The sequence below is a fragment of the Ruditapes philippinarum genome, unplaced genomic scaffold (genome assembly GCF_026571515.1).
Source record: "Ruditapes philippinarum isolate M1 unplaced genomic scaffold, ASM2657151v2 ctg1292_1_1_1_1, whole genome shotgun sequence".
In the NCBI taxonomy this organism is placed as follows: Eukaryota; Metazoa; Mollusca; class Bivalvia; order Venerida; family Veneridae; genus Ruditapes; species Ruditapes philippinarum.
The window spans coordinates 47358-72337 of NW_026866116.1; the positions used below are offsets into that span (position 1 = coordinate 47358).

Below are 24980 nucleotides of genomic sequence, written 5' to 3' on the forward strand. Positions count from 1 at the left end.
CCTTAAGAAATAAAATAGTTTTAGTAAATAACAACAGGCATTAAGGAAAGTTCTTATTTCATTAGAAGACAAGAAAAGCATTGATGCAAAGCATCAAAGGCGACGCCAAAAAAATTTGATCAAGTGTTTCACCTAAAAACTTAACAAAAGATGTGTTCTTTATAACAGTACCATTCATGTGACCTGGTGGCTAGGCCCAGTTTAAAGAAAAGATGCATTAAGACAATTTATATTGTCAATTAACCAATCACTAATAAGACTCATGTCCTGATTGAGAATTTCTTCAGATTTATTTTACCAGATACAAGGATACCAGAGTCATCAGCATATAATAAAAGCTTATTGCTTAGGGTTGCAGACATGTCATTGACATATATAACACATAACAGAGGACCTAAAATGAACCTTAGGGGGACACCATAGGTACTCGGAGCAGTAAAAGAATGAGTACCAGCCACATCCACAAGCTGCTGTCCATCGGATGTAAGACTTTAACCATGTAAGAATGTCATTACCTATGGCAGATGCTTGAAGTTACAATACTGCCTTTGTCCATTTCAAATTTAATACAATCTGTTAAATGAATCAAACATGTGTCAGTTAAAAAACCACTTCTAAACCCTGACTGAAACTGCCTGACCATGACTCGAACCCATGACTGTCAGAAGACCAACTGAGCTATCCGGCCGGCTACACATTTGCTCTTAAATAATAAACAGTTCTAAACCACAACGTATCTCCCCACTACATGTATATTGATATGTGTCCTTGAATTTCTGATGTTTACAGAGCATAGTGAATTAAACTTATATGCAGTCACAGGATGAGCCTCGAACTTGTGACCCACAGAATAATGTACCGCGGCTGTAGCGATTGAGCTATCTGGCCCTTGCACATCTTCTACCCTAAATAATGAACAGTTCTTAACTGTGACAGATACTTTAAGATTTTTTGATTTATAGGTAGATTAATTCTTAATTAAACAAATAATATAAAAACTTACATACTCATAGTCTTAATCAAAATAACAATATATTGTATAATTATTTTTACTAAAAAAATGGCTTAGACAGACATTGGTTGTGCCATTATTAATAACAGGTCAATTTGAAAGTTAACATGACTGTACTAATACATGTACAATATCTAATTTTTTGTACAGATAAAGTCTAACCTTTTTTCTTTGATAAGAAATTTTATGGAGGCTGATTTGTATTTTGCATCAGTGGGCTCCGGGCGAAAACATGAAAATACAACAAAAAACCACTTTGTGGTAGATTGTATGTTCATGTTTTCATCTGGCGCCCGGTTACTTTTTGTACTTTGTTGGTTTTCATGTGGCACAAATCACCCACTATAAAATTTAGTGCACGAATTTATTCAAGTGCAAGTTACAATCTACTCTATGAAAAGTCTGTAGTCGGGTTGACTCTGGAGATCTGGAGGTTGAGACAAGTGTCCCTCCATTTCAAATAGATAAGACAGAAGCTGTCCTAAGATAGACAGAAGAGAACAAATAATTTAGTCAACATGAGTTACTTCCCCTAAAAAAGAGGTAACCTGAAACCCTTAACACCATAAACAGCAAAATTATGAAATGTTGCAGGCTCAGTTTTATTAAGCAATGAGAAGTAATAGTAAAGTATTCATAAAAGGTTAGATGGCCATGCGACAGCAGTAATTGCAGAAAATTCGGATCGCTTTCTACATCCGGATACTGGTACACTTTGTAAAAACAATCATTCTGTGCAATAGATAAACGTAATATGGATAAAATAAATAGGATAATCGCTTACAACCGTTCCATTACTAATCCTTATACTCACTCGCAGGTGAATGTTCTTCTTGTAGGAAAATTTTGAAAATATATAAATGAATGAAAAAGAATACGGCATAAATGTAGACCACAACGATATTCGAAATCCGGTTTTAGTATTGCCAATAACGCTAAAGGACAAGCTGTTAAACTGAGCCTGGAATTTCGTTAAAATAATATCACAATACACATGCTTTTTACATAAAGTTATTTAATACAAATATAACAACATGTTTGTTTACTTGATTTTTACGAATTAAAATAAAACTAATAAACACAACATGACATTAACTGCTTATAATAACAGCTCCTTCCATAGGCCAAAATAAAATGCAATCCATAAGAGACGACGCCGCTCACCAGCGTCGCCAATAACTCCCGAAATATATGTGCTAGAGTTTATTAGAATCTTACACTGACTTCCGGTACAGACCGGAATATCTAGCTCGAGGGCAAATGTTTACGGCGGAAATGAATGCTCTGCCAAGCTTCTGCTAAACAATTACCCGAGAGCTAGATATACCCGTCTATTTAATTATACAAAATTTTGGCAATTTCAATCTGCCAATCTTACAAGAGAAAGGAGTTATCCCTCTATTAATGTACTTAATCGTATAGGCAATGTCCCACCGTATCCCCCAATGACGTCATCCAAGGACGACAACTTGAATACGGTCTTAAAAGAAAGGGTCTATAGGTAGAGGTCTGTTCGATTGCGCGATGGCATAAAATGTTGGAAAAAGATATAAGTCAGAATAAATATAAAAACACAATAATGATATTTTCTAGATGTTTCTAACAGCTTTACAATAAATATATGAAATTAAATAAGACAGATCGGTTTTTTGATATTTTTGCGTTCGATTGGGTTTCTCTTCTACATGTTCTAAGCTAATCTAGTCCTCGAACCGGGCATAAAACGATTGAAACGAACTTTCGACTAATTTACAGTTGCAAAATTCTCCGTGGAATTAGTGTACAGTATCTTCTAAATCTTTGTTTTATTTTAAATTCATATTCAAATCAAATTCCATTTTGATTAAAATCAAATAATGTAATGTTTAAATCTACGATGACAATTAAGGGGAAAAACATTGCGGGTAAAAATGAACTGAAATAACGAGGTCGAATAAAATGTTCTGTTTGCGATTAGCATGGTCAGTAGTAGCTTATCCTATGCAAGTTAACACGTTTGACTTCTTATAGTAACGTATGTACTTACAACTTCATTCATAACAGTTTAGTGACGTCATCATAACAAGGCAATTAATTCATAAAAGGCGCGCGGCAATAACGTCATTTAAAGCACGCGACTTGTCTAACATGAAGATGCAAGATAGAGTTTTCTAGCACGGGTGTAAACGGTAGATAATTCTGTCTGTTATAACGGTAGATTACACGATGACCTTGGTACAGGTGAATTTACATACCATTCAATGAATGGATCGAGTGTAGTGGACAACTTGCTTTTAAATATTCATGATTTTGATTGCGTCACAGATTTTCAGGTTTTACAACCGAATGAATTTTCTGATCACTCGGGTATCTCGCTTAGTATAAACGACGATGAATCTAAAACAAAAATCATACTAAAATGGGATGACGATAAAATACAGTCGAACTTCGTTCGCTCGAACTCGGAGGGCCTGTGCAAATTTGTTCGAGAGATCGGTAGCTCGAGCCAACCGAGGTCGAACTATTATTACGTTGATCATATGCCTAAAGATTTTCTAGCAGACATCGGTCGAATGATAAATACGTCAATATAAGTGTTTGTTAGTGCATCTGTTCCTCGAATATGTCTTATTCAGAATTATTATCCAAGTGTTTTCAATTTAGTATTAACGGTACGCTGTGTTAATCTATATTCATGCATATTGTAATTGGTTAAGTTCGATTGGGCAATCAGACCAAACTTGTTCAACAATGTTCAAAATATATCGATATGTTTATAATGGGATTAATTTAATTTCAAAAAAAATAAATTAATGAAATATTTAAGAAAAAGTTTTACAGCAGCATTTATTTGTAGTCATTTACTAAAATAAACTCGCGTACAAGTATACAATTCACGTTACATGAACTACGGTTGTAATTAAAGCCGTCCTGGTAAACGTCATTCTTTATTGACTTTTGCATATTTCACTTATTCCACGAGTTATTTTCTTTTTATCGTTACCATTAACGGCAAATCAACAATATTATCATAACAAACAAATCGGTAACAACACCTCTTATTATGTAATAATCAAACTTAATTGCCTTTGTCACGATCACGAGGTGTTAAAAACATGTGTCGCCGACTGTCATTTATTTAGGACATGTCGACTTGTCTTTTTGTGTTCGACCAAACAGGTGTGATTTTCACTATATATCTGCCGATGGGACCAGAGATCAGGTTCGAGAGTTCGAGCGATAGGTGTTTGAGCGATTCGAGCTCGAGCGAACGAAGTTTAACTGTAATAGAATTTAAACAATTATTATTGCAAAACGAAAATATATTCTCAAGACTTACAGATAGAGTTAAAAATAACGAGGACATAAATGAAGTGACTGATTTATTTGTTAATAGTTTTTTGGTAAAGAGCGGGCCATTGTTAAGTCAAAAACTCGCGAATGCACGTCTAGAAAAAAACCGTGGTTTGATACAATTTGTTATAATACAAGATTAGAGTTTAAGAGAACTAGGAACTTATTTTTAAAAGATAAAACCAATGATAACCTAAGACAACAATATTTACGTTCAAAAAATATGTATAATCAAGCGATAAGAAAAAGGTAAAAAAATACATAAATTGGGCGAAGCTAAAACGCTTTCGAAATTAAGTAAGTCGCAAGCGCGCAAATTCTGGAAAAGGGTTCAGAAACAATATGCAAAAAATCCTGTTCATGCTAATGATTTAAATATTTCTGATTTATTTACTCATTTTAAGAATTTATATAGCGTGGACACGAATGGCAGAGATCAAGTTACGAATCCAATGTTAATAACAGATGATGATTTAGATAGCTCTATATCAATCTCGGAGATAAAAGAGGCAGTTTTTTCTCAAAATAATAATAAAAGCGCTGGGGCGGATTCTGATATTGCATGTATTGCGGAGATCTATAAACATTCTTTTGATATTATTTCACCATTTTTATTAGCAATTTATAACAGAATTTTTGAAAATGGGGAATATCCCAATAATTGGCGAGCAGGTATTATTATACCAATTTTTAAAGGGGGAATGTTGAGGACCCTAAGAATTACAGGGGCATAACCCTTATTAATATAATTGCAAAAATTTATTCTCAAATTTTACTTAATCGTCTAACTAGGTGGTCCGTTAAACATAGTAAAATTATTGACAATCAGTATGGTTTCCAGAAAGGAAAATCTACAACGGATTGCATATTTCTTTTACACTCTATAATCGTTAAGTCATTATTAGAAAGAAAAAGATTATATTGCTGTTTTCTCGATTTTGAAAAATGTTTTGACAAATTGGATCGAACATTTATTTTTCAGAAATTATTGTCAGAAAATGTAAGTTCAAAATTTGTAACGGCTATAAGATGTATGTACGCATCCGTTAAAGCTGCTATTAGATATAACAATACAGTCTCGTCTTTTTTCGATTCAAATATTGGCGCAAAACAAGGGGACCCAAGTTCCACATTATTATTTTTATACTTCGTGAATGATATAGTAGAAAATATAAATTCCAATATAGAGGACCTTTTAAAATCGACGACGCTAAAATATTTCTGCTGCTCTTCGCGGATGACGCCGTTTTATTTGCACATACTCCTATGGCACTCCAATCTATGCTAAATGATTGAAAAGTATATTGTCAAACTTGGGGACATAAAGTTAATACTAATAAAACGAAAATTATGATTTTTGAAAAAGGCAGACATACAAGTTACAATTTCGTATACAATGACATAGTTCTGGAAAACGTATATTTTTTTTTAATATCTTGGGATTAATTTATTTAAAAATGCTCATTGGAATAGAACTCAAAAGAAATTAGCACAACATGCTTCGTTTTCATTGCATAATTTATTTACAGTGTTTAATCAATTAGAATTATCTATTGGGGACAAATTTAAACTTTTTGATAGTATGGTAGGCTCAGTTTTAAACTATGGTGCTGAAGTTTACGGATATCAAGAAGGAAAAAATATAGAAACGATCCATTGTAAATTTCTCAGAAAAGTCTTATGTGTTAAGAAAGCAACAAACCTGGATGGTCTTTATGGCGAAACCGGTAGACATCCAATGCGAATACATCGTAAATTTATAATGTTAAAATATTGGACAAAATTAATTAGTTTACAAAATGATTGTCTGCTTAAACGTATGTATAATGTCTTAAAATTTGATGCAGAAAACGGTCTTTCTTACGGTGGTAACAACTGGGCATGCCAAATTAAACAGATTTTAAATGATATAGGAATGTCGAACATATGGATTAATCAAGAACATATAACAATTTTTCAACAAATTAAGAACAGAATATTGGACATTTACAAGCAAGAATGGTATAGCAATATAAGAAATTCTGGTAGACTATCGTCATACAACATCTATAAACACTCACTCGAAACTGAAGAATATCTTAATAAAGTTAACATTAACAAATTTCGAATATCACTTTCAAAATTTAGATTGTCATCCCATAACCTAGCAATAGAAACGGGTCGATACGAAAACGTAGCGCGAGAAAACAGACTATGTACGAATTGCAATTTAAACGTGATAGAAAATGAATTCCATTTTTTGCTAGTTTGCCCCAAATACTATAGTTTACGTCCTAAATACTTAAAACCATACTATTGTCGTTGGCCATCAATTCATAAATTTGAAAAACTAATGTCTACAACAAATACGCAAATGTTGAATAACCTGTCAAAATTTTTGTATTTTTCATTTAAAGAAAGAACTGACAACATTTAGTATATTTTTGACTGTCATATATATTTTTTTGTATTTTTCACATGAAAAAAATGGCAAAACAGTTATTACTTTACTTGTCAATGTTTTCGTATTTCTCATTTAAAGAAAGAGTTGACAACAATAAGTAGCTTAAATTTATTCAGTTGTCAAATTTTTTTTGTATCTTTCATCTTAAGAAAAACTGACAACAGTTAGTATCTTGTCAAATTTTTGTATTTTCCATTTTAAGAAAGAAAGGACAACAGTAAGCATGTTAAATTTATTCAAGTTTTGTAGCACTAAATACAACATTTCAACTTTGTCAATGTCTTTATATTATTATTAATGATGTTCTTCTATTGTAAGATAACATGAACTTAAATTTATTCAAATTTTGTAGCAACAAGAACTTTCTCTGTAAAAATTAAAATTCGTTAAGGTATTTATATTATATATCATGTTCTTACATTACATGATTGTTTACTGTATTGGCTATAAATGTATATTGTCATTTTATGCCAAATAAAGAATATGTTATGTTATGTTATGTTATGTTATGTTATGTTATGCAAGAAAAGAACCGTATTACATATGATGAGGTTGATGATAAGCATAAGAAACGTAATAGATTTCCCTTAAGAAATAAAGAAGTCGGAGTAAAAATATAACATTTTTAAGGAATATTTTTATTTCAATGAGAGATCATTCTACAAGTGCTGACTATAGTGTTATGAACTTTGTTACTTTTAATTTGTTGATAGCAAGGCACATATATTTGTAGTTGATACCTTAAGAAATAAAAAAATAGTTTAAAATGTTTTAATGCACAAAAACGCCGACGCCCGTTGTGTAGGACAGGTCCCCATATTCTTTGTTTATTCGAGTTCAAAATGCAAAAACACCCACGATTTATTTTTAATAGTAACACTTCAGTAGACTTCAAAGAGAGTGATCAAAATTTACATTGATGAAATTCAATTGCATATGTTTGTTTTTGACAGCATCAGTTTTGTACCAAAATTTGTAATTCCGTTTTCAATGTAATTATGACATGAAAGTTAAAACATTTAATATTCTCCAAGCTAGATTGGGTTCGCCGACTGAAGTGCAAGCTTATGCATAAAATCGAACTTAAACTATCTGACTTATATTTATTTGTAATAGCAAACAGTATTTTGTTGTAACGTTTTGATGGATACTTTTACTGTGTTATATTTATAAAACATCATTCATGATGAACATTCAATCATAAAAAGTAATTGCTCCTTTTATTGTCATACATCCGTTCTTTGTCGACACTTCCGGTTTGGCAACATGGTTACCTCAGTAAAATGTCTTTTATAATCTAATGTTACGAACATGATGATAATATATTCTGTTCAATTAATTTTACTGACACCATTACTATATCCTATGCTAAATGAAGCATATTCAAAAATGTATTTTAATCAAAATCCAATATTTTTTCAAGATACAATTATCAATATACGGAATAAAAGTATACCTATATTTTTCATTTCGTATGCAAGAAATGATTCAACATCATTACTGTAAGCTATAAAATATTCCCTATGTAAATTGAAATAAGAGGTTGGTAAACGATTAACAGGAAAATTACCTATTTGGTGTTTTTTGTAAGAAAAATACGAGTATCCATTCATTTGTAAACAGCTTCCACATGATTTGTCACTTGATTACAAATGGTATATATTTTTAAAAAATAATTAGACTTCTAAATCTGAAACATCTCAAAAAAGACATATAGATATGGTATGAATCGCTTTAAAACATCAATAAACGTGTTTATCATTAATTCCTCATTTTTTTTTCTTCTTTTCCTTCTCCTTAAAAGTTGTTGGCAGTTCTTATAATAAGGGTCATGAGCCGATTGTTCTGCTTAATTGTGCAGGGAGACCACAGATAGAATATTCGTACAAAATTTACGACATCATATGTAATTACTAGAATTCAGTAAACAAGCTGGATGCATGTCTCGTCTGCAATATAACAATCTCCATAACGGGTGTCGGTTCCTAGATAGAAAGGGACAAATGAATCACGTCACCAACTGCAACCACTTGGCCACGATGGATCCCAAAAACAACACAAACAATTGTTTAATCGCTTAGAAATTTAAATGATTACATGCTTCTTTAACAGGCTCTCTTCCATATCTTAATTACATTGAGTATACGTATTTTTTTTTCAAATAAAAGTTGCCTTAAGGAAGTCCTCCTGTCGCAAACTGTTAACGTTTTGACTATACAATTATTAAGGAAAGATCAACTAGAAAGAACGGCAAAAACGTGTCATAAGTAAATAAGCATTGACGCGTCCTGTTTGGCAATCGTATTTTACCATCATGGAATAGGATATTTTGTTGATCACTTTGAATCATTTGAATCATGAGCAAGTGACATTTTTACGTGATTACCAAACGAGCGAAGCACTATAAACTGAGATACGAGGTCATAAAAAAATTTATCATGAACAAATAAGTAAGAAACCAAATAAAAAATATTTTGTTGTTTTTTTACTTGTTGTAAAAAATAAGTATATCTCGACAACAGCCTTTTCTTTCTGGAAGGAACTCTACAGTATAATTTATAGACTTATCATAAGAATACGTAAATAAAAGTTAAACTATATAGGTTTTCCTTGACAAGAGGATGATCCCTTTGCGGCAATGAATAAAAACGTAAATGGGAAAACATTTACAGTCTCACCTAGTTTCGTGAGTATGCTTATAACAGATAAATCTCAGTATAACAAAGCTGTCAATTATACAACGGTAACAACTATAACCACATTATTTTCGTACAAGCATCAGTGTATCTAAATTATGCTTGTGCATGATGAGATAACTATTGGAAATATTAAAATCCTAACTTGACTGTCCGTAAAGATCGGAATATGCTTTATGGTAACCAGTTTACGGTGGTAACGAGGCTCTGTCGAGTCTCCGCCGAACAGTCATGCGAGAGCGGTGTCATGCAAGGTAATAACAAGCTTTATATGATCATATACCTTTCTACTACAAGTGTTCATTTCTAATCATTTTGAAATTAGTTTTTTTACTTACTGTGTGTTAAGCGTATCTTGTCAAAACGTGATATAATTATATATTCAATGTATTTCTCAAAACTTTCAGTGCAGTTCGTGCTATTGCAATGTCATTAAGTTTTTACAGGGATTTATTTCACTTGTTATTTGTTGTTATGTTGTTAGTTTATCCAATATTCTTGTGAATAATCACCATTATTCGAAATTTCAAATCAATGTGTAGGAGAGAATATTTTTATTCCTTTAACAGGAAATAAGAATCTGATATGAGGGATTAATGGATTTAATCATTTTAATAGTATTTTATTTTTTATGATGCATTATAATTAGCATTCTTTACAAATCAAATACTGATAAATTAATATGGAAAGTATGTTTCCTAACGCCATCAAATATTTTCTTTTACTATCAAACTTGTATTACATTTATACACGATGATTTGTGGAGTTGGTTCTACTTCGGACAAGAGTTATATTAAATTGAAATAGTGGTTCTACAATAGAATAAGACACATTTATTAATTACTAACCAAAGTTTGAAACAAAGTCCTTTTAACCAGTTGCCATACATTTCATGCACATTTAACTCTATACCAAGGTCAGTAGTTTATCAAATGTAACCAGCAATGTTTAACAAGGAGGTTGGACTAATCAGTCAGTCAGTTCCTAGTGATATTTTACAAACATGCATACCAACTTTATCAATTCTTTCACATAACTGCAGTAAGAAACATTTCCAGTCCCAATAATGCAATTTTAACACTGTGAAATCATTTCATTTCGTTCGCACTTATGGCATAAAAATAAGTTCATGCTGTACTAAATTATTTTAAAAAAACCAACTCGCAATAAACAATCTGACATTTCTACTTAATCCTTTTTAAATTATCGGGTTGTTTGACCAAAATCAAAACGACAAACACAGCTTTTATCATTGATTGAGCATTTGACATACATATTATCAAATAGTCTGAAAACACCGGTTTTTATTTCACACCGGCATGTCGGAACATGAAACAATAAAATTGACAAACTTGACAGGAAAATATATGGGCCACTCCATGTGAAAAAAAACCTATTGCAGAAAATGACATCATCGAATTAACGCGTTTCAAATCTAACGTCAAATATGCATGCTTTGATTTCAATTTAACGCGCGCAGTGCTTTTAGTCAAATAACAGCGATGGCGCTGATGAACCGTTTTAATGAAACCATTATCATAAATTAAATAAAAAATATGTGTAGCTTTACTTTTATTTATGATCTACAACTAAATTGTGGTTTAGAATCTTGTTTTCTTTCCCCTTTTTTCGTTTATTCTATATAACTTATCATTACGCATTATTGTATACTAAACTGATGTCACAGTATTTGGTTTTTCAAGCTTTCCTTTAAGTCGCTTGAGCGAATTTAAGAATAACTTTCTTACTTTCGATCTTTTTAAATAAATTCTTTCGCAACAGTAGTGTATTCAAATATGTTATGTAGATCCCAATAAATCATCTGTCGTTTTAATACCATAAAACGAGGCATTGTTTACGGGAGCAGATTAAATTTGTGATTTCTTTTTCTTAACTTTTCTTCTTGTGCAATGTATATGATTGTTTTATTGTGTTAGTCATCATGTATTTTTTCTGACTTTTCATTTTGTGCGATGTATCTATTTCTTGAATCATCATATGTGTACTTAATCTAGTTTCTTCTGTATCTTAGTCAACCTGTGCAGATATTTTATTCACCATGGTGATTTTAAAGATGCTTATATCCAAGCACAAATGCACGCGTTCAATGCTACTTTTCACATTATGTTTTATTTCCGAGTTGTAACTTCTAGTTTAAGACAATGATCTTCAATTTGGCGATCTATTTGAAACTGACTCACCTCTTAAGATTTCTTGTTAATGTATAAGACAAGAGACTGTTTTTCTTTGCCTACGTGAAGTTCAAACTTATGATAGTCAAAATGCATGTTTTTACAAGTCAAGTAAAAAATAACATTTATTTCTCTCATTAGTAGTAGAGAGACCATTTTACTACTCCCATTCAATTTTAAATATTTATGCTTAATATATCATTCAACATTCAACCAGATATTTAAATGGTTAAGATTTTTTGTGGCACTTTCGTTCCACTTTCATAGCAAAAAAAATAAAAGAGCAAAAAAGGTGTATTAAAAACATATGAAAACTACCATTAGATATCAATTTACTTATTGTTTACATGCTCTGACTAAACTTTTTTAAAATTTATCGTTCGAGCTATTAATTGTATTATAAATTGTTAAGCGAAGCGGTATAATACCACATTTCAAACAATCAAACGATCCATTTCGAAATTGATATACTCTACCATGTTTATTAGGGTGTTATTTCATGCAACAATTATTTTTAGAATTCATAAGGATTTGAATGGCGGTCATTATCTAAATGTTACATTAAAATTGTCTGGTGAAGGTATGTAAGGAAACTAATACTTAAAAGGCAAGCAATACAGTGTAGCCAAAATGGATGTCATCTTGAAATTATTTCGATAAAGTAAACATTTATTTTCAACTGTGTGTTTTGTAACAGACAAAAATATCTGGTAAGTTCCTGCTATTTCAATACTTACGCACAACGTACTGAACATTAGAAATATGTGCCTTTTCTGTTGATATCTGGAAAAAATCTAATTATAATGTTTTTTAAAGAAAACCGTAATTTCTTTACAGCATATATATAAATAATACCCACATAAGCTTTAGATTAATAACATCTACATTTTATAAATATTCTCACATATAAAAAATAAAATAAGATTTACAATAGCATGCCAATAAGACTATACATTAGATAGACGGAGCTAGGTTATAACTACGACACTTATCCTGTCCTTGCCTCGCCTTTGTTGCTTTTTTTTCACGAGATTTTAAAAGATATGCCTGAATTTACAGGAAAACTGATCAGAATTTCATTGAAGAAGCGATTTTATACACAATTAAATTGTCTTTTTCAAATATGATTTTCATAAACAGTTTTCTTCGAAGGGCAAAACGCAAAAACGACAAATAACAAAAACAGTAATTTAGGAATGACTTAAAGCGGTAATTCCTTAAAACGTGAATTGAAATTAGATATTGATAAATTAAATATTGATAACAGAGACACGAACATATGCAGAACTAATAATTCCATGATTAAAAAGCGCATATAAAAGTATTTTGTTTAAGGTATCATTAGACGTCTTTTTCATCAGTTATTTGATTTAAAACAGCAGTGTGTTAAAGATCTCATTTTATTACCCCTGTATTACCCCTGTATAACAATATGTAACTGTTGGTATAGTACACTTCCTTTGTAAGCGGAATGTCAAACTTAATCACGTAAAAATATAAAAATCGTAATTTAAGTAACTTTATTTACATAATACCAATCTCATCAATGTTTATTAATTTTGTAAAGTGACAAATAGTGAATAGTATGATGGAATTTACATGTGTTACGAGGAACCGGATAAAATGTGCGTTATTTCACTACACATCTTAACTTCTCAAGATTTTCAAAAATTATGTAAATATATTTATATAACTTAAATATTTTCTGTTTGGCATCACAGTCAAATCGTATAAAGGATAAAGTTAGGTAAATTGAAAACATAAAATGCATTATAACGTGTTCTGATTTATTTTAGAATGCCCTCCTTCCGGTCGATTTTCCATAGCAACGGATCGCGTCGTAAAAGGTCTATTATCTAAGCAATTTCACTGACAAAACTGATAAAACCAAGTATGTTTCCTCCACATTGAAAACAGTTTTACAATTATTGCATTATACTAATATTTATAAAGAAATGAAGAGAAATTATGTAGCTACGTGTGCCTGCATCCGATGATAATATACGAATGAGGTGACTTTTATTCTAAGTAGACTAAGACTAAATTAGGAAAATGAATGTATGGAGTTTATCTTAAGTTGTTATAAAGGATAATGATTAAAAGGGCGGGCTAACTTTCCGGTTTGTTATGTAATTACTATTATCCTTGTTTGATTTTTTTCTTTTTTTTTCACGTAACATTGTTAAACGACATCAACGTGGACCTTCAAGCAGCGTACATGTAGGTAATTTCAACGATTTTTTGTTAAGCATGATTTCGGGGGGGGGGGTGTTGTTGTTTTTTCACATTTCTCTGTTGTTGTTGGGGGTTATGGGTTTGTTTGGGGTTGTTTTTTGTTGTTTTTTGTGGGGTTTTTTTTTGGGGGGGGGGGGTTATGGGTTTTCTTTGTGGGGAGGGAGGGACTTTCTTTCTTTTGAACTGATTTGTCAATTAAGAAATAAGATTTCCCAAACTGTGATTGTATTGCTCAATAAAATCACTGTTTGATGTTCGAATATAATGATGCGCATCTGAACGACAAACAGTGATGCTATCAAGCCATAAAATCACAGATTTAAATATATTTTTTCAACAAATAAATGCCGTCTTAACTGATATTAAACTAAATTGCGCCTGATTTGTTTTCGTACCTATTTTCAGCGCGTCGCATTTTTAATGGTTACGTCGCATGTATAATTATAACGTCACGTGTCTAAATAATGAACGTTAACGGTGATTTATTGCATAATAACACACAGTCACTTTCGGTTCTTCTATGTTCAATAGGGAAAAATGCGGCTCTTGTTAGAATGCTTGATATTGTACTGGTAAAGTTTACATCTTTTTCAGGATAACGGTAAAGATTCAGCGATTTCACTTTTTGATCGACAAATGGCGACTAAGGAACATAAACTTTACTGGCGAGTTTTTCTTTACCTGAATAAAGGAGTAATATTTCTGTCAAGAAGCATGGTTTCAAAAAAATTAGACTTACAATATGTATATGATGGAAACTTAAACAAAATTGAAGGCCAACTAAGAAAGAATGGGATCTTGAATGAGACCGATTTAGATGTATTATTTCCTGGCGATGGAAAAACAAATATGGATAAATGGAATGCAAATCTGTACCTATGCGTAATACCCGCACTATTTCGGGCCTTGTTGGCACCGAAAGAAAGGACAAAATTAGGAGTTGCTCAAAATGTTCTCAAAGATCTACTTGAAAGGCAAGGAGACACCAAATTAGATAAGCCATCATATGAAGAACACATAGAAAACATTGAAGAAGCTTTTGTCGTTCTAACATTTGATAAGAGTTTGGCGATAAAGATTGTTGAAATGAAGAAAGAGTATATAGACGAACCTCTAGATTATATTAAGTTACTAAAAGAAGTTGAGAAAATGGTTGTCCCTAGTGAAACAAAGCAAAAATTAGTAGAATTTCTAGAATCAATGGCTACAAAAAACACAAAGCCAAGTTTCAATGTTCTTGAAACCACCGAAGATTTAGGTAACATATGTTTCTTTATATCACTTGAATTGCAACACTTTTATCTTACCCAGTTGAGTACCATGTTTGATGATGAAAATTGTTTTAAATATGCTAAAAGCGCTCTGAATGTCGAATGTCAATAGTGTACATTTGTTCTGCTAAGAACGTATGAATAAATATTTTGTTTTCCCATTGAACATTTTCAGACACCTTCAAAACTATTATAGGTAAATTATTCACCTGTTACATCAGCATTTTAAATATCTCTACCCCTGATATTATTTTGATTTATTTCCATGTGCATGTTTGGTTGAACTTCAGTATAGTATCTGCTCTTCAAATTAATGTTCTTTTTCTTGTCACACAAGAGTGGTTTAAAGGAATTATTTGATCAAAACTTATTTGATTTTCTATGATTTCTTTTTTTTTCAAGATAATAATAATAATAATTTATAATAATGATAACAGTAAATAACAATCATGATTACAATAATGATGATGGTGTTGATGATGATGATATTAATTAGAAAATGTTAATCAATAAGTCTAGAGTGTTTTGCTCAACAATTCAGTTTGCTTATATATACCCAATTGTGAAATGAAAATAATTAAAATGCAGTTTAATACGTTTCAAAGCATGTTACGCACTAAGATATCAAATCAGTGATCCTAAAATCGAAAAAAAAACTGTTTTCAAAAATGGAAGATGGACAAGTATAATTTTGAGGAAATTCAGAGGCTGAACTTCTGTCAGTTGTTTTAATTATCTTGCAGAACCAACAGAACAAGATTATGTACAGGTTTTACAAATGGTTGGTGATGCTAATTCTATGGCTACGGAACTGAAGAAAGGCGTCAAGTTTGAGATGATTAGTACCACACCTGATGCCAGAGGGCAGAAAGACGGCAATCTCGAGGTATGACATGAAGAAACATGCAAAGACTTGAGGGTTTTTTAATGTAGAGCTTACTGTTTCAGTAAGTTTTGACATATAAAGTACATGTTTTCGAATTTTAAATAACATGTAGTCATGTTTCTCAAAGCATATCAAAACGAAATGTATACTCTATTGTTATACAGAAGAACTTCTTTGCGACGAATGTTTTATAGGTAACTATCTATTGATGTTTCGAAAAAAGTCCCATATTTCCATTTTATATAAATATCTGCTTAGAAAATCGGAAACCTTCGTCATACAGGACATAATTCAAATAAAGGATTTTAAATACAGTCAATAGTGTAAAAACAAGAAAGGTTCTTTAAGCGAAAAATGTGCGTGTTTCACTTACAGCCTGTTCATTTATATAAAGTAATAATTATGTTAATGTAGTCAGGGTTAAACTTTTAGCTTATCCTGTCGTCATTGCAGTGTCATTCAATGTGTGCACACTTATATCATGTAATTTTACACATTTCAGATGTTTATTTTGTGTACAAGCTTGGAAATACGATATGTTATACGCAACTGCATTAAATAATTTGCAAAATAAGTTCACATAGTTAAGATTATTTTCCTATATCAAGAATAGTTGAAATATTCACAGCTTGCATTTCGCCTTGCACCAAAAGGCGTTTTGTTCATAATTTCAAATGTACGGATTTTGTATATGTATGCAATAAATATGTTTAAACTAAATAATTCTTAAATTATTATGTTTTTAAGAAATATTCGACTGAAAAAAATAATAAGTGATAAATAATAAGTTTTAATTAATAAGTAATATGTTATAATTGATAATTATGTTAAACATGTTAAGTAATAATAATAAGTAATAAATAATCATTTTCCTTCCAGGGCTTCCATATGATATGACCTTCTATAAATAATGTTCTACTTCATCTTTTCCGCTAATTTTCTTAATGTAAACATAGTTTTCTTCCTGCCAAACAAGGCGCGTTTCAATACTAAATATAGTAATAATCTGTAAATAGTAAGTGATAGGTTATAAATAATAGGTAATAAGTTTTGAATAATAAATGTCCCTATAGGGCTTCCGTATAAATAACACTACTAATTTCTTAAAGGATAGATATTTATGTTAGCGTAGAATGATGCTGACTAGTATTTTGATAAACGCTTTGTTGTAAAATTAAAACCATACCTTACTGTTTTATCTTGAAATAAATTCATTTAGATCTTTACTCCGTAGCTATTCAGAAAAAAAATTTACTCGGTGTAATTTACTAACCAGATACTGATACAGATGATTGCTTTGGATGGCAGTGGGAATGATTGGATGTGGGACAGAAACAAGTTCATTAAAAGAAAGTTCCTCATGCAGGAAATGTACCAGAACTATATTAAGGGTGACCCAGACTGGGACGTCCCACAGGTTTGTAACTGAAATATCTCCTTATAACTGTTTAGATAATTCCTCCAGTAAGTAAGTACAGTCAGTAAGTATGATATAAAAGATTTTTTTTCATGAATTATGCTATTGTCTTATTATGTTTTTGTTTTCAATTATTGTACCAATTGATTTAAATTTAACATGCATGCATATCCTCTTAAATTTCGTGTGCCTACATTTCTTATTCAATAAAGCATATTAAGTCAGTCAAAACCCCATTTGGCAAGCAACCTACAGGAGTGTTTCTTTGAAACTGTTGTCAAGTATAACAGAATACTATAAAGTATAACAGAAATACTATAAGTGAGATAAATACATGTGCTAAGAGTTGACAAGAAAGTGAAGATTAAAATTTTCTTTGTGATTAATCTATAATGAAGGACAAAGATCCATTTTGGGAACCAGCAGATCTTGAGAAATTGATAGGTACCACTAAGGTCCTGCTTCAGTCGATAGCGTACAATATAGACCTGGAAGAAAGAGTCGACATCCACGACAACAAGAAAAACAACCAAGGCAAACTTGACGTCGCTATTATACCGTGTACCAAAGAGTTCATACCTCTCCAAGAGGATGACTTTGTAGACGATCCAAAAGAATTGGTAAATTAGACTCTGTCAATAAATATACATATTGACACAGAGTAGATAAAAAATTGCAAAACAGAAATAATGTGCACTTTCAAGGTCTTAGTGTATGAGAGCAAAAATTATTTAATCGAAAGTAATTTGTAGATCACCGACATCGTTTGTGACTAATCTGATATTTTCATAGAAAGTAAGCTTATTTCAAAGACAGAAATTCACTTATCAACGAGAGCAATGCCTCACGTTTTCTATTTTAATGTAGCGGACTGTCTTTTGTGTGTTTGTACAAAATTTCAATAACTCAAGATGAGTAATTTGTAAATTGTGCATTTTTTACTTAAACATATGCCATCCAAAAGAATGGCCTATATCAAAAATATCAAACTAATGAAATGGTGAAATGTTTTATCTTAAAATAAAAAAAGGAAAATATAATAAATTACATAATAATAAAAACAGTAAAAGCATGTGGTTTCTACAATCTTGTTGTTGATTCTCGAAACAGGAGCAGATTAAAATGTTTCTCTTATTTAACACGTGAATATTATTCCTTGATATAATAAAATGTTATTCAAATAAATATTATTCTGCATTTTAAAGTAGAATTTTAGCATTTCAACTAGAGAATATCGTGCATGCACCATTCGCTCTTTTTCAACTAAAACAAAAAATTTAAAAACTGCAGGTAGCATTCATATCCCATAATGTTTCATGTAAAACATTTGTCTCTTTTTTCAGATAGGAAAACCAGTTTACTGCAAGATCGTGATAAAATCAGCAAGAGGTCTACCATCAAATATTGACAAGGTTACATTTTCATATCCCTAAGTTTATTTATGGTATAAATCTAAGCGGCTATTGTGTCCATGTCCAAAGAAAGAAAAGGCTTATAAAATGTATTTTCAATTATTACGCTAGTTTATGAGCTAAACAGTGTTTCAGCATGGTTTTATCTAATATTAGAAGGTTTTACTGGCTTCCATTACCGATTTTAGATCAAATTTGAGCGTAAATATATAGGGCGGTAACAGGTTGAGCGTAAATATGTAGTGTAGCAAGTCACCACATATTCTGCACTGGCAGGCAGTTTGATTCTCTAGCGTTCATCAGCGTTTCAAATTAATTTACAAGAACTGTTGAATGACGTCATGAAGTAATGATTAGTATTCATAAGTAAGCATTTTATCAAATAAATTGGTCATGAGCATGACATACCGCTTAACCAATAAAGAATTAAAATTATTTCATAAACAGCCTATGACTTGTTTAGGTAAATATGTTCTTTTTTATTTTCGTTGTCTATCATAAAGTGTTTGTAATGAATAAAACTGTATAGTCAAACCATGTTAACGAAATAAATATTAAAATTATACTGTCATTGTTTTAAGTGAGTGTATTACTTAACATCTATTATCCATTTATTGAAATACTGCAATCCTATGGCCCAAAAAGTAATTTCCAGAATTTTTGTCAATCAAATTCTAGCACCGGTGCAAACGCTATAACGAATAGTGCCTCCAACACTAATCTTTGTGGACACATTATTGACATGTGACCTTGTAAATGTCTGAAACTGAATTTTATGCAATGATTACGTAATTTCAATATCATCAAGCACATACACTTTTTTCATTTCACATAATAACTTCTTACTTGCTTTTGCCAATGGTTCTTGACGTTGCTTTCTTGTTAATTTGAGCTGAAATCCTCATGAATTAGGTTTGTTTTGGATACATTTCAGAGTTTCTGTAGATATAAGTTTTACATGGATCAGGACTACACTCACACAAAGGAGATTGCAGGAACGATCAACCCAGACTTTCAACATGAGAAAAAGATCACAATAGAATCTGTGACAGAACAGTTTATTGACTACCTTAACACTTCATCTCTATGCATTGAAGTCTTGGGACGACAGAAAGACATAATGGGCAAAGGAAAGGCTATAGTAAATTGATTATCTAATTGCTTTTCTTGTCAACGGAAGTAGTTTTTTATTATTAAGTTCTTTTAAGAACGATGATTAAAATGATGATTTCGTTACATAGGGTTTTCCCAGTTCCCTGAATCTTCTTGTATCTGGATTAAATTACATTTTTAAATGGCCAAATTATTTCACGTTCATGGAACAATCAGTCAATGGAAATATTGTTGCCCTATGATACTCATAAGGGATAAGTCAGACATTGCCGTTTTGACTCAGTAGCAAGAGAATTATATCTATGAAGGTATATGGCAATATAATTGAAAACATAGTTTAATTAGTATACAACTGAATTGAAATTAGAGGAGCCACCAGGCAAGTCAAACATGTTAGGATATTTTCTGCTGAGCATTGCAAAAGCGTTTACGAACAAATACTGGATTATAATTGTATAATTTCTGCACGACAACGTGGTGTAAAAACGTTTTGCCATTGGTTATATAAAATAGGTAAATAGTACAGTGCATGAAATGTGATACTGTGTTACTTTTAGATCAATTGATACCAGGTGATAAATAAACATGTTCAGTGAATATGATATAGAAATGTTGTTTTTGGTGCAGGTTGCACCAAAGCTTAAAGACAAGACAGATGAAAAAGGCGGTGTATCCAGTAACAAACATGGAGCCCCACCATCCACAGTTAGTGATAACATTGTCAAAGAAATGGCTACTTTAAACATGTTAAAGAAGCAAGCTGCCGAATCAGACAAAAAACTGGTATAATTTAATTTTACTAGTCTTTATTTGTGTAATGGAATCAAATTTGTGATACCAATTAAATTTAGCACACTTAAGCTACCATCAGTGTTGATAATGATTATTCTTTGAATGAATGACTCTATGTTGGTGTGGATGCTAATATTGCCTTTTTTACCATTTATAAAAAATAAGTCACTTCTGCAGGAAGTTAAAACTATAGCCGTAGAAGTTGATTGACTGTTTTATTATGTTTTTTATTTGTACAGAGTAATATTTATGACTACTTAAAGAAGAGGAAGGCAATGGGACATGACGCATTGATGGTATGTTTGTACATTTCTTTTGATTGGCTATAATGTTCAGTATTAACAGTAGGAAGCCGTTAAAAGTGGAACTGCTAGTCAAGGTTGTTAGTAAGAAAGTATCTATATTGTCAGAATAACTTGCCTTCAGTCATGGTCATGTATTTGGTTCTCCTGCACTCTCATTTTTCATGATACACATAAAGAAATAATGACATATTTCCAGCAATTATGTATGTTCAAACTTGTTTTTGGTATATTGCAATATACACAATTTGTTTGAGGTTTTTATCAGCTTGTTTTCGATCTTAAATGATATAACTTAAGTATGTCATATTACTTTCCATGTATGTATATATGTTTTATTATCTCAAATCAAGATTTTTATATCACCACCTGTCACCACCCCTAGCCACGCATCAAAAGCAACGTTAACATCTTATTATTTGAAAAGATCTTTAAATTATTATTTGATTTTTTATCTTGAAATCATATAGTTTGTAGCAGTCTTTTAATCTATAAAATCATAACAAATGCCAACTTATATATTTTGAAATATTATATAAGAAATAACAAAATAACATCCAACCGCAATGTCAAATAATAAACAGATTAAAGGGACTCCACTGAGGTATAAAGCCTAAAACATAACATTTGAATTTCTTACATAAATGAGCTGGGACACTTTAAACAGAAATATATGCAAAGATAGTTAAGAAATATAGTTTGAAATAAATTGCATAATGTATCTTTATGCTTTTCTTAGCCCGATTTGAGTGAAAAGCGTTTAAACGCTTTTCATTTTGGGTCATTTTTTACGATTTGAATTATTATTCCGGAAAAAACGAATTGCGCGAATTATCTGAAATTTTGCACCTGGATTAGTGGTCTAAACCCTCATCAAATGGTACATTTATCTGGAAAAGTTATTTTCAGTCCCATCATGTCATAAAACCTCGGTGGAGTCCCTTTAAAATATTCTCACACTTTAATATTCAAAAGGTCACTTTTACTATATTTATAGATGCAGGATGTTGAAGCCCTGCTAGCAGGACGTGTACCACCAGGGCGCCCTGTTCAAACTCATGCGACTGTACAAGAAGGCGGAGGGGGTGGAGCTAGTGGCTCAAAAGCATGTACCTTACAGTAAAAAACATAAAATAGTGTAACGTACAGTAGACTTTAAAATAAAATAGTGTACCGTACAGTAGACTAAATAAGATACTAAGACAAATGAATGACAAAAATATGAAAATGATCTAATGTACGCTAAAATGACATTTTTTAAAGTCCAAAGTTCCAGCATGAATTTCTGTATAAATTCTACATATTATGGGTTTGAAGCGTAAATGCATCAAAATATATCAAACGAAATTTAGACGATGACAGAATCGCCGAGTAGTTTTAAAACATGCCTTGTGACTTGAACAAACCCTGGAAGCTACCATTACAGATATTGTGGATATTGTAAGATTGAAACAAGTCTAAGTCATTTCTTTGACATGTTTTTTTTTAACGTTTCATCAGTTCAATGTGACAACTTTTGTGAAATCTTAACGCACTAACCTGTATTTTGAGGACATTTACAGAATAATGAATGGAAAAAAACACAAAGAAATGACAATTTGCCTGTGTCTCCCTTTAACTTTATTGAAATGTTTATATATAATGTCTACCATTGCCAAAATTGGAATGAAATTGATATCTTGAAATCTTGATCAATCATGATATGTTTAAAAAGTAAGAACATATAATGCTAAACATGTTATACCTAAAACATGTTTTTATTGAAGACTGCTTCTAAGTATTGCATTGAAATATTCTATGTGTGAATATTGTTACTGCATGGGCATTGATAAAGATTTCATTTCTTATGATAATTCGGTACGCACCAAGATAGGTCTCCTAAACACGTTTACAGGACTATGGTCTCTGTTTTATGTTCTTTTATTAACTATTCATCAATGATATGTCTTGTTTTAAGAAGAGACCAAATGAACTGGACCAGTAATAGGAAATGCAACTCCCCAAAACATAATTTGTTTATTATCCTATTCAAATTAGACATATTCTGTAAAATTGCCTAAATTGCAAAACAATCTGATAGAAATTTATTTTACTCAAAAATGAGGATAGTATATCATTAATATTATAGTAGTTTATCATCTTGATGAAAAATAAAATTTTATATTCGTAACCAAAAATTGTTGCATCAAATTTTACTATTGTAAAATTCTGCCCAGTTATGACCTGTTGACGTGCATAGTTCTACTAAATTATTATCAAAATGATTTTTAATTAGGAACAGTTGATTTTTACCAATGGCTTAGTAGCTATTACTTTTAACACTTCTTTTTAGACTCCTTTGTGTTGACATAAGTGATCTTATTTTGAAGTGTTTGATCTTTATACTCACGTGGAAATAGCCAACATATAAAGACGCTATAACAAAAACAAAGCCTGAGGGTCTTAAACTCCAGTAAGCTTTGTCACCAAATTGAGATATCACGTTGTTATATTTTCTTTGAAAACTCGGCAAGTTACTGATATGTATATTGGAATTTGCACGCACGCTTCCCCACTTTTATCTCACCTGTCAAACTCATAAGCAAAACGCTGATCTTTTTTACGCATTTCTGACATGTTATGTAGTTGATTTTCACTAATAGTATGTAAACTTTGCTTTTGCTGTCGACTGTTAATGTTGTTATTTATAGCTACATTTGTATTTTTCTTAAAATGTGACTTTCTATATAAGTTTTTTTATGATTGATAAAGACACGTGGGCTTGTGGGGAAGATCATTTTGAATCTACCTGTAATGTAACGTGTCGCTTACGTTAATTCTAATCAAAATGAAAAAGGTATGGCGTGCGCTTCGTGGAAAGTTTACATGGAAAGTCAAAGTAAGTCTTTAGACATACAACTGTGACAATTTTTGTTTCAAAGAATTTGTCTCCTATGTAAAGACTTTTTTTCATAATTAACTTTATTAAAAATATTTTGTCATTCCCCTTGGGTTTACAAGCCTTACGTTTTTTTGGTTTAAAAAATATTGTGCTCCTGACAGTTTACCCATGATGATTTAAGATTGACTTTTTCCAAAAATTTTAATGTATAATTTATTTTACCCAAGATTTGACTTTTACCCAGAACTATTTGCCCTTTTACATTACCACAAAAATACAATACCATTGTAACAACCACCATTACATGACAATTTAATGTTTTTTATTACGTATCCATTATTAAAGTTTACAAACTCAGGTGATTTTATTTTCGAATGTTCATCTATTAAAGCGATCTTTGGTATCAAACTATTAGTATTAGGTATATGTAACTGTTATTAAAAATATATATGTATACATTCATCCACCAAATTTTTTCACAAGCATAATTTTTGTATTTGTTTTCGAAATATTAACAAAGTGTCTTACCTACATTGACACTGTTCTCATTTTATTTACTTTTATTTACCTGTTTCAAAAGGCATTTAATGTATATTTATGTTTAAAGCAAGACTTTTAAAAGCATCTTTTTAAATTAACTATTTCATTTTGAATTCCAATCTAAAAGAATATAAACGATTGGATAATGCGTAATGCTCATTCATTTTACTGTATAAATTCATGTTCCCGGCATTCAATTACACTTTTTAACACGTATGTTGTGAGGGTTTCATGTGAGTTGTGCTTCCGGGAATAAGGGTTTTCTTTAGTTTTGCTTTCTCAATACAAAATGTATTACTTTACAATCTTTCTATCCCGTTCATTCAATATCCACAACATAAACCATTAGGGATTCTCACAATCATACATATGACTACTTGTTAAAGGATTATAATTTTAAAATCACATAGTTTGAGTTATTTTTATATGTGTCAGTTATTTTTATAGAATTGTTT

At 31.1% G+C, this 24980-nt stretch overlaps 1 protein-coding gene across 1 annotated transcript; it reads left to right on the forward strand.

The window, feature by feature from the left end:
* Positions 1-14516: 14516 nt before the first annotated feature.
* On the forward strand, positions 14517-21262 carry LOC132731391 (kinesin-like protein KIF13A). Its single transcript, XM_060717570.1, has 8 exons — positions 14517-15169; positions 15926-16068; positions 17345-17485; positions 17884-18105; positions 18829-18897; positions 19832-20038; positions 20638-20793; positions 21042-21262. The coding sequence occupies exons 1-8, from the start codon at positions 14548-14550 to the stop codon at positions 21129-21131; spliced, it is 1650 nt and encodes a 549-aa protein (XP_060573553.1). The 5' UTR covers positions 14517-14547; the 3' UTR covers positions 21132-21262.
* The last annotated feature ends 3718 nt before the right edge of the window (positions 21263-24980 follow it).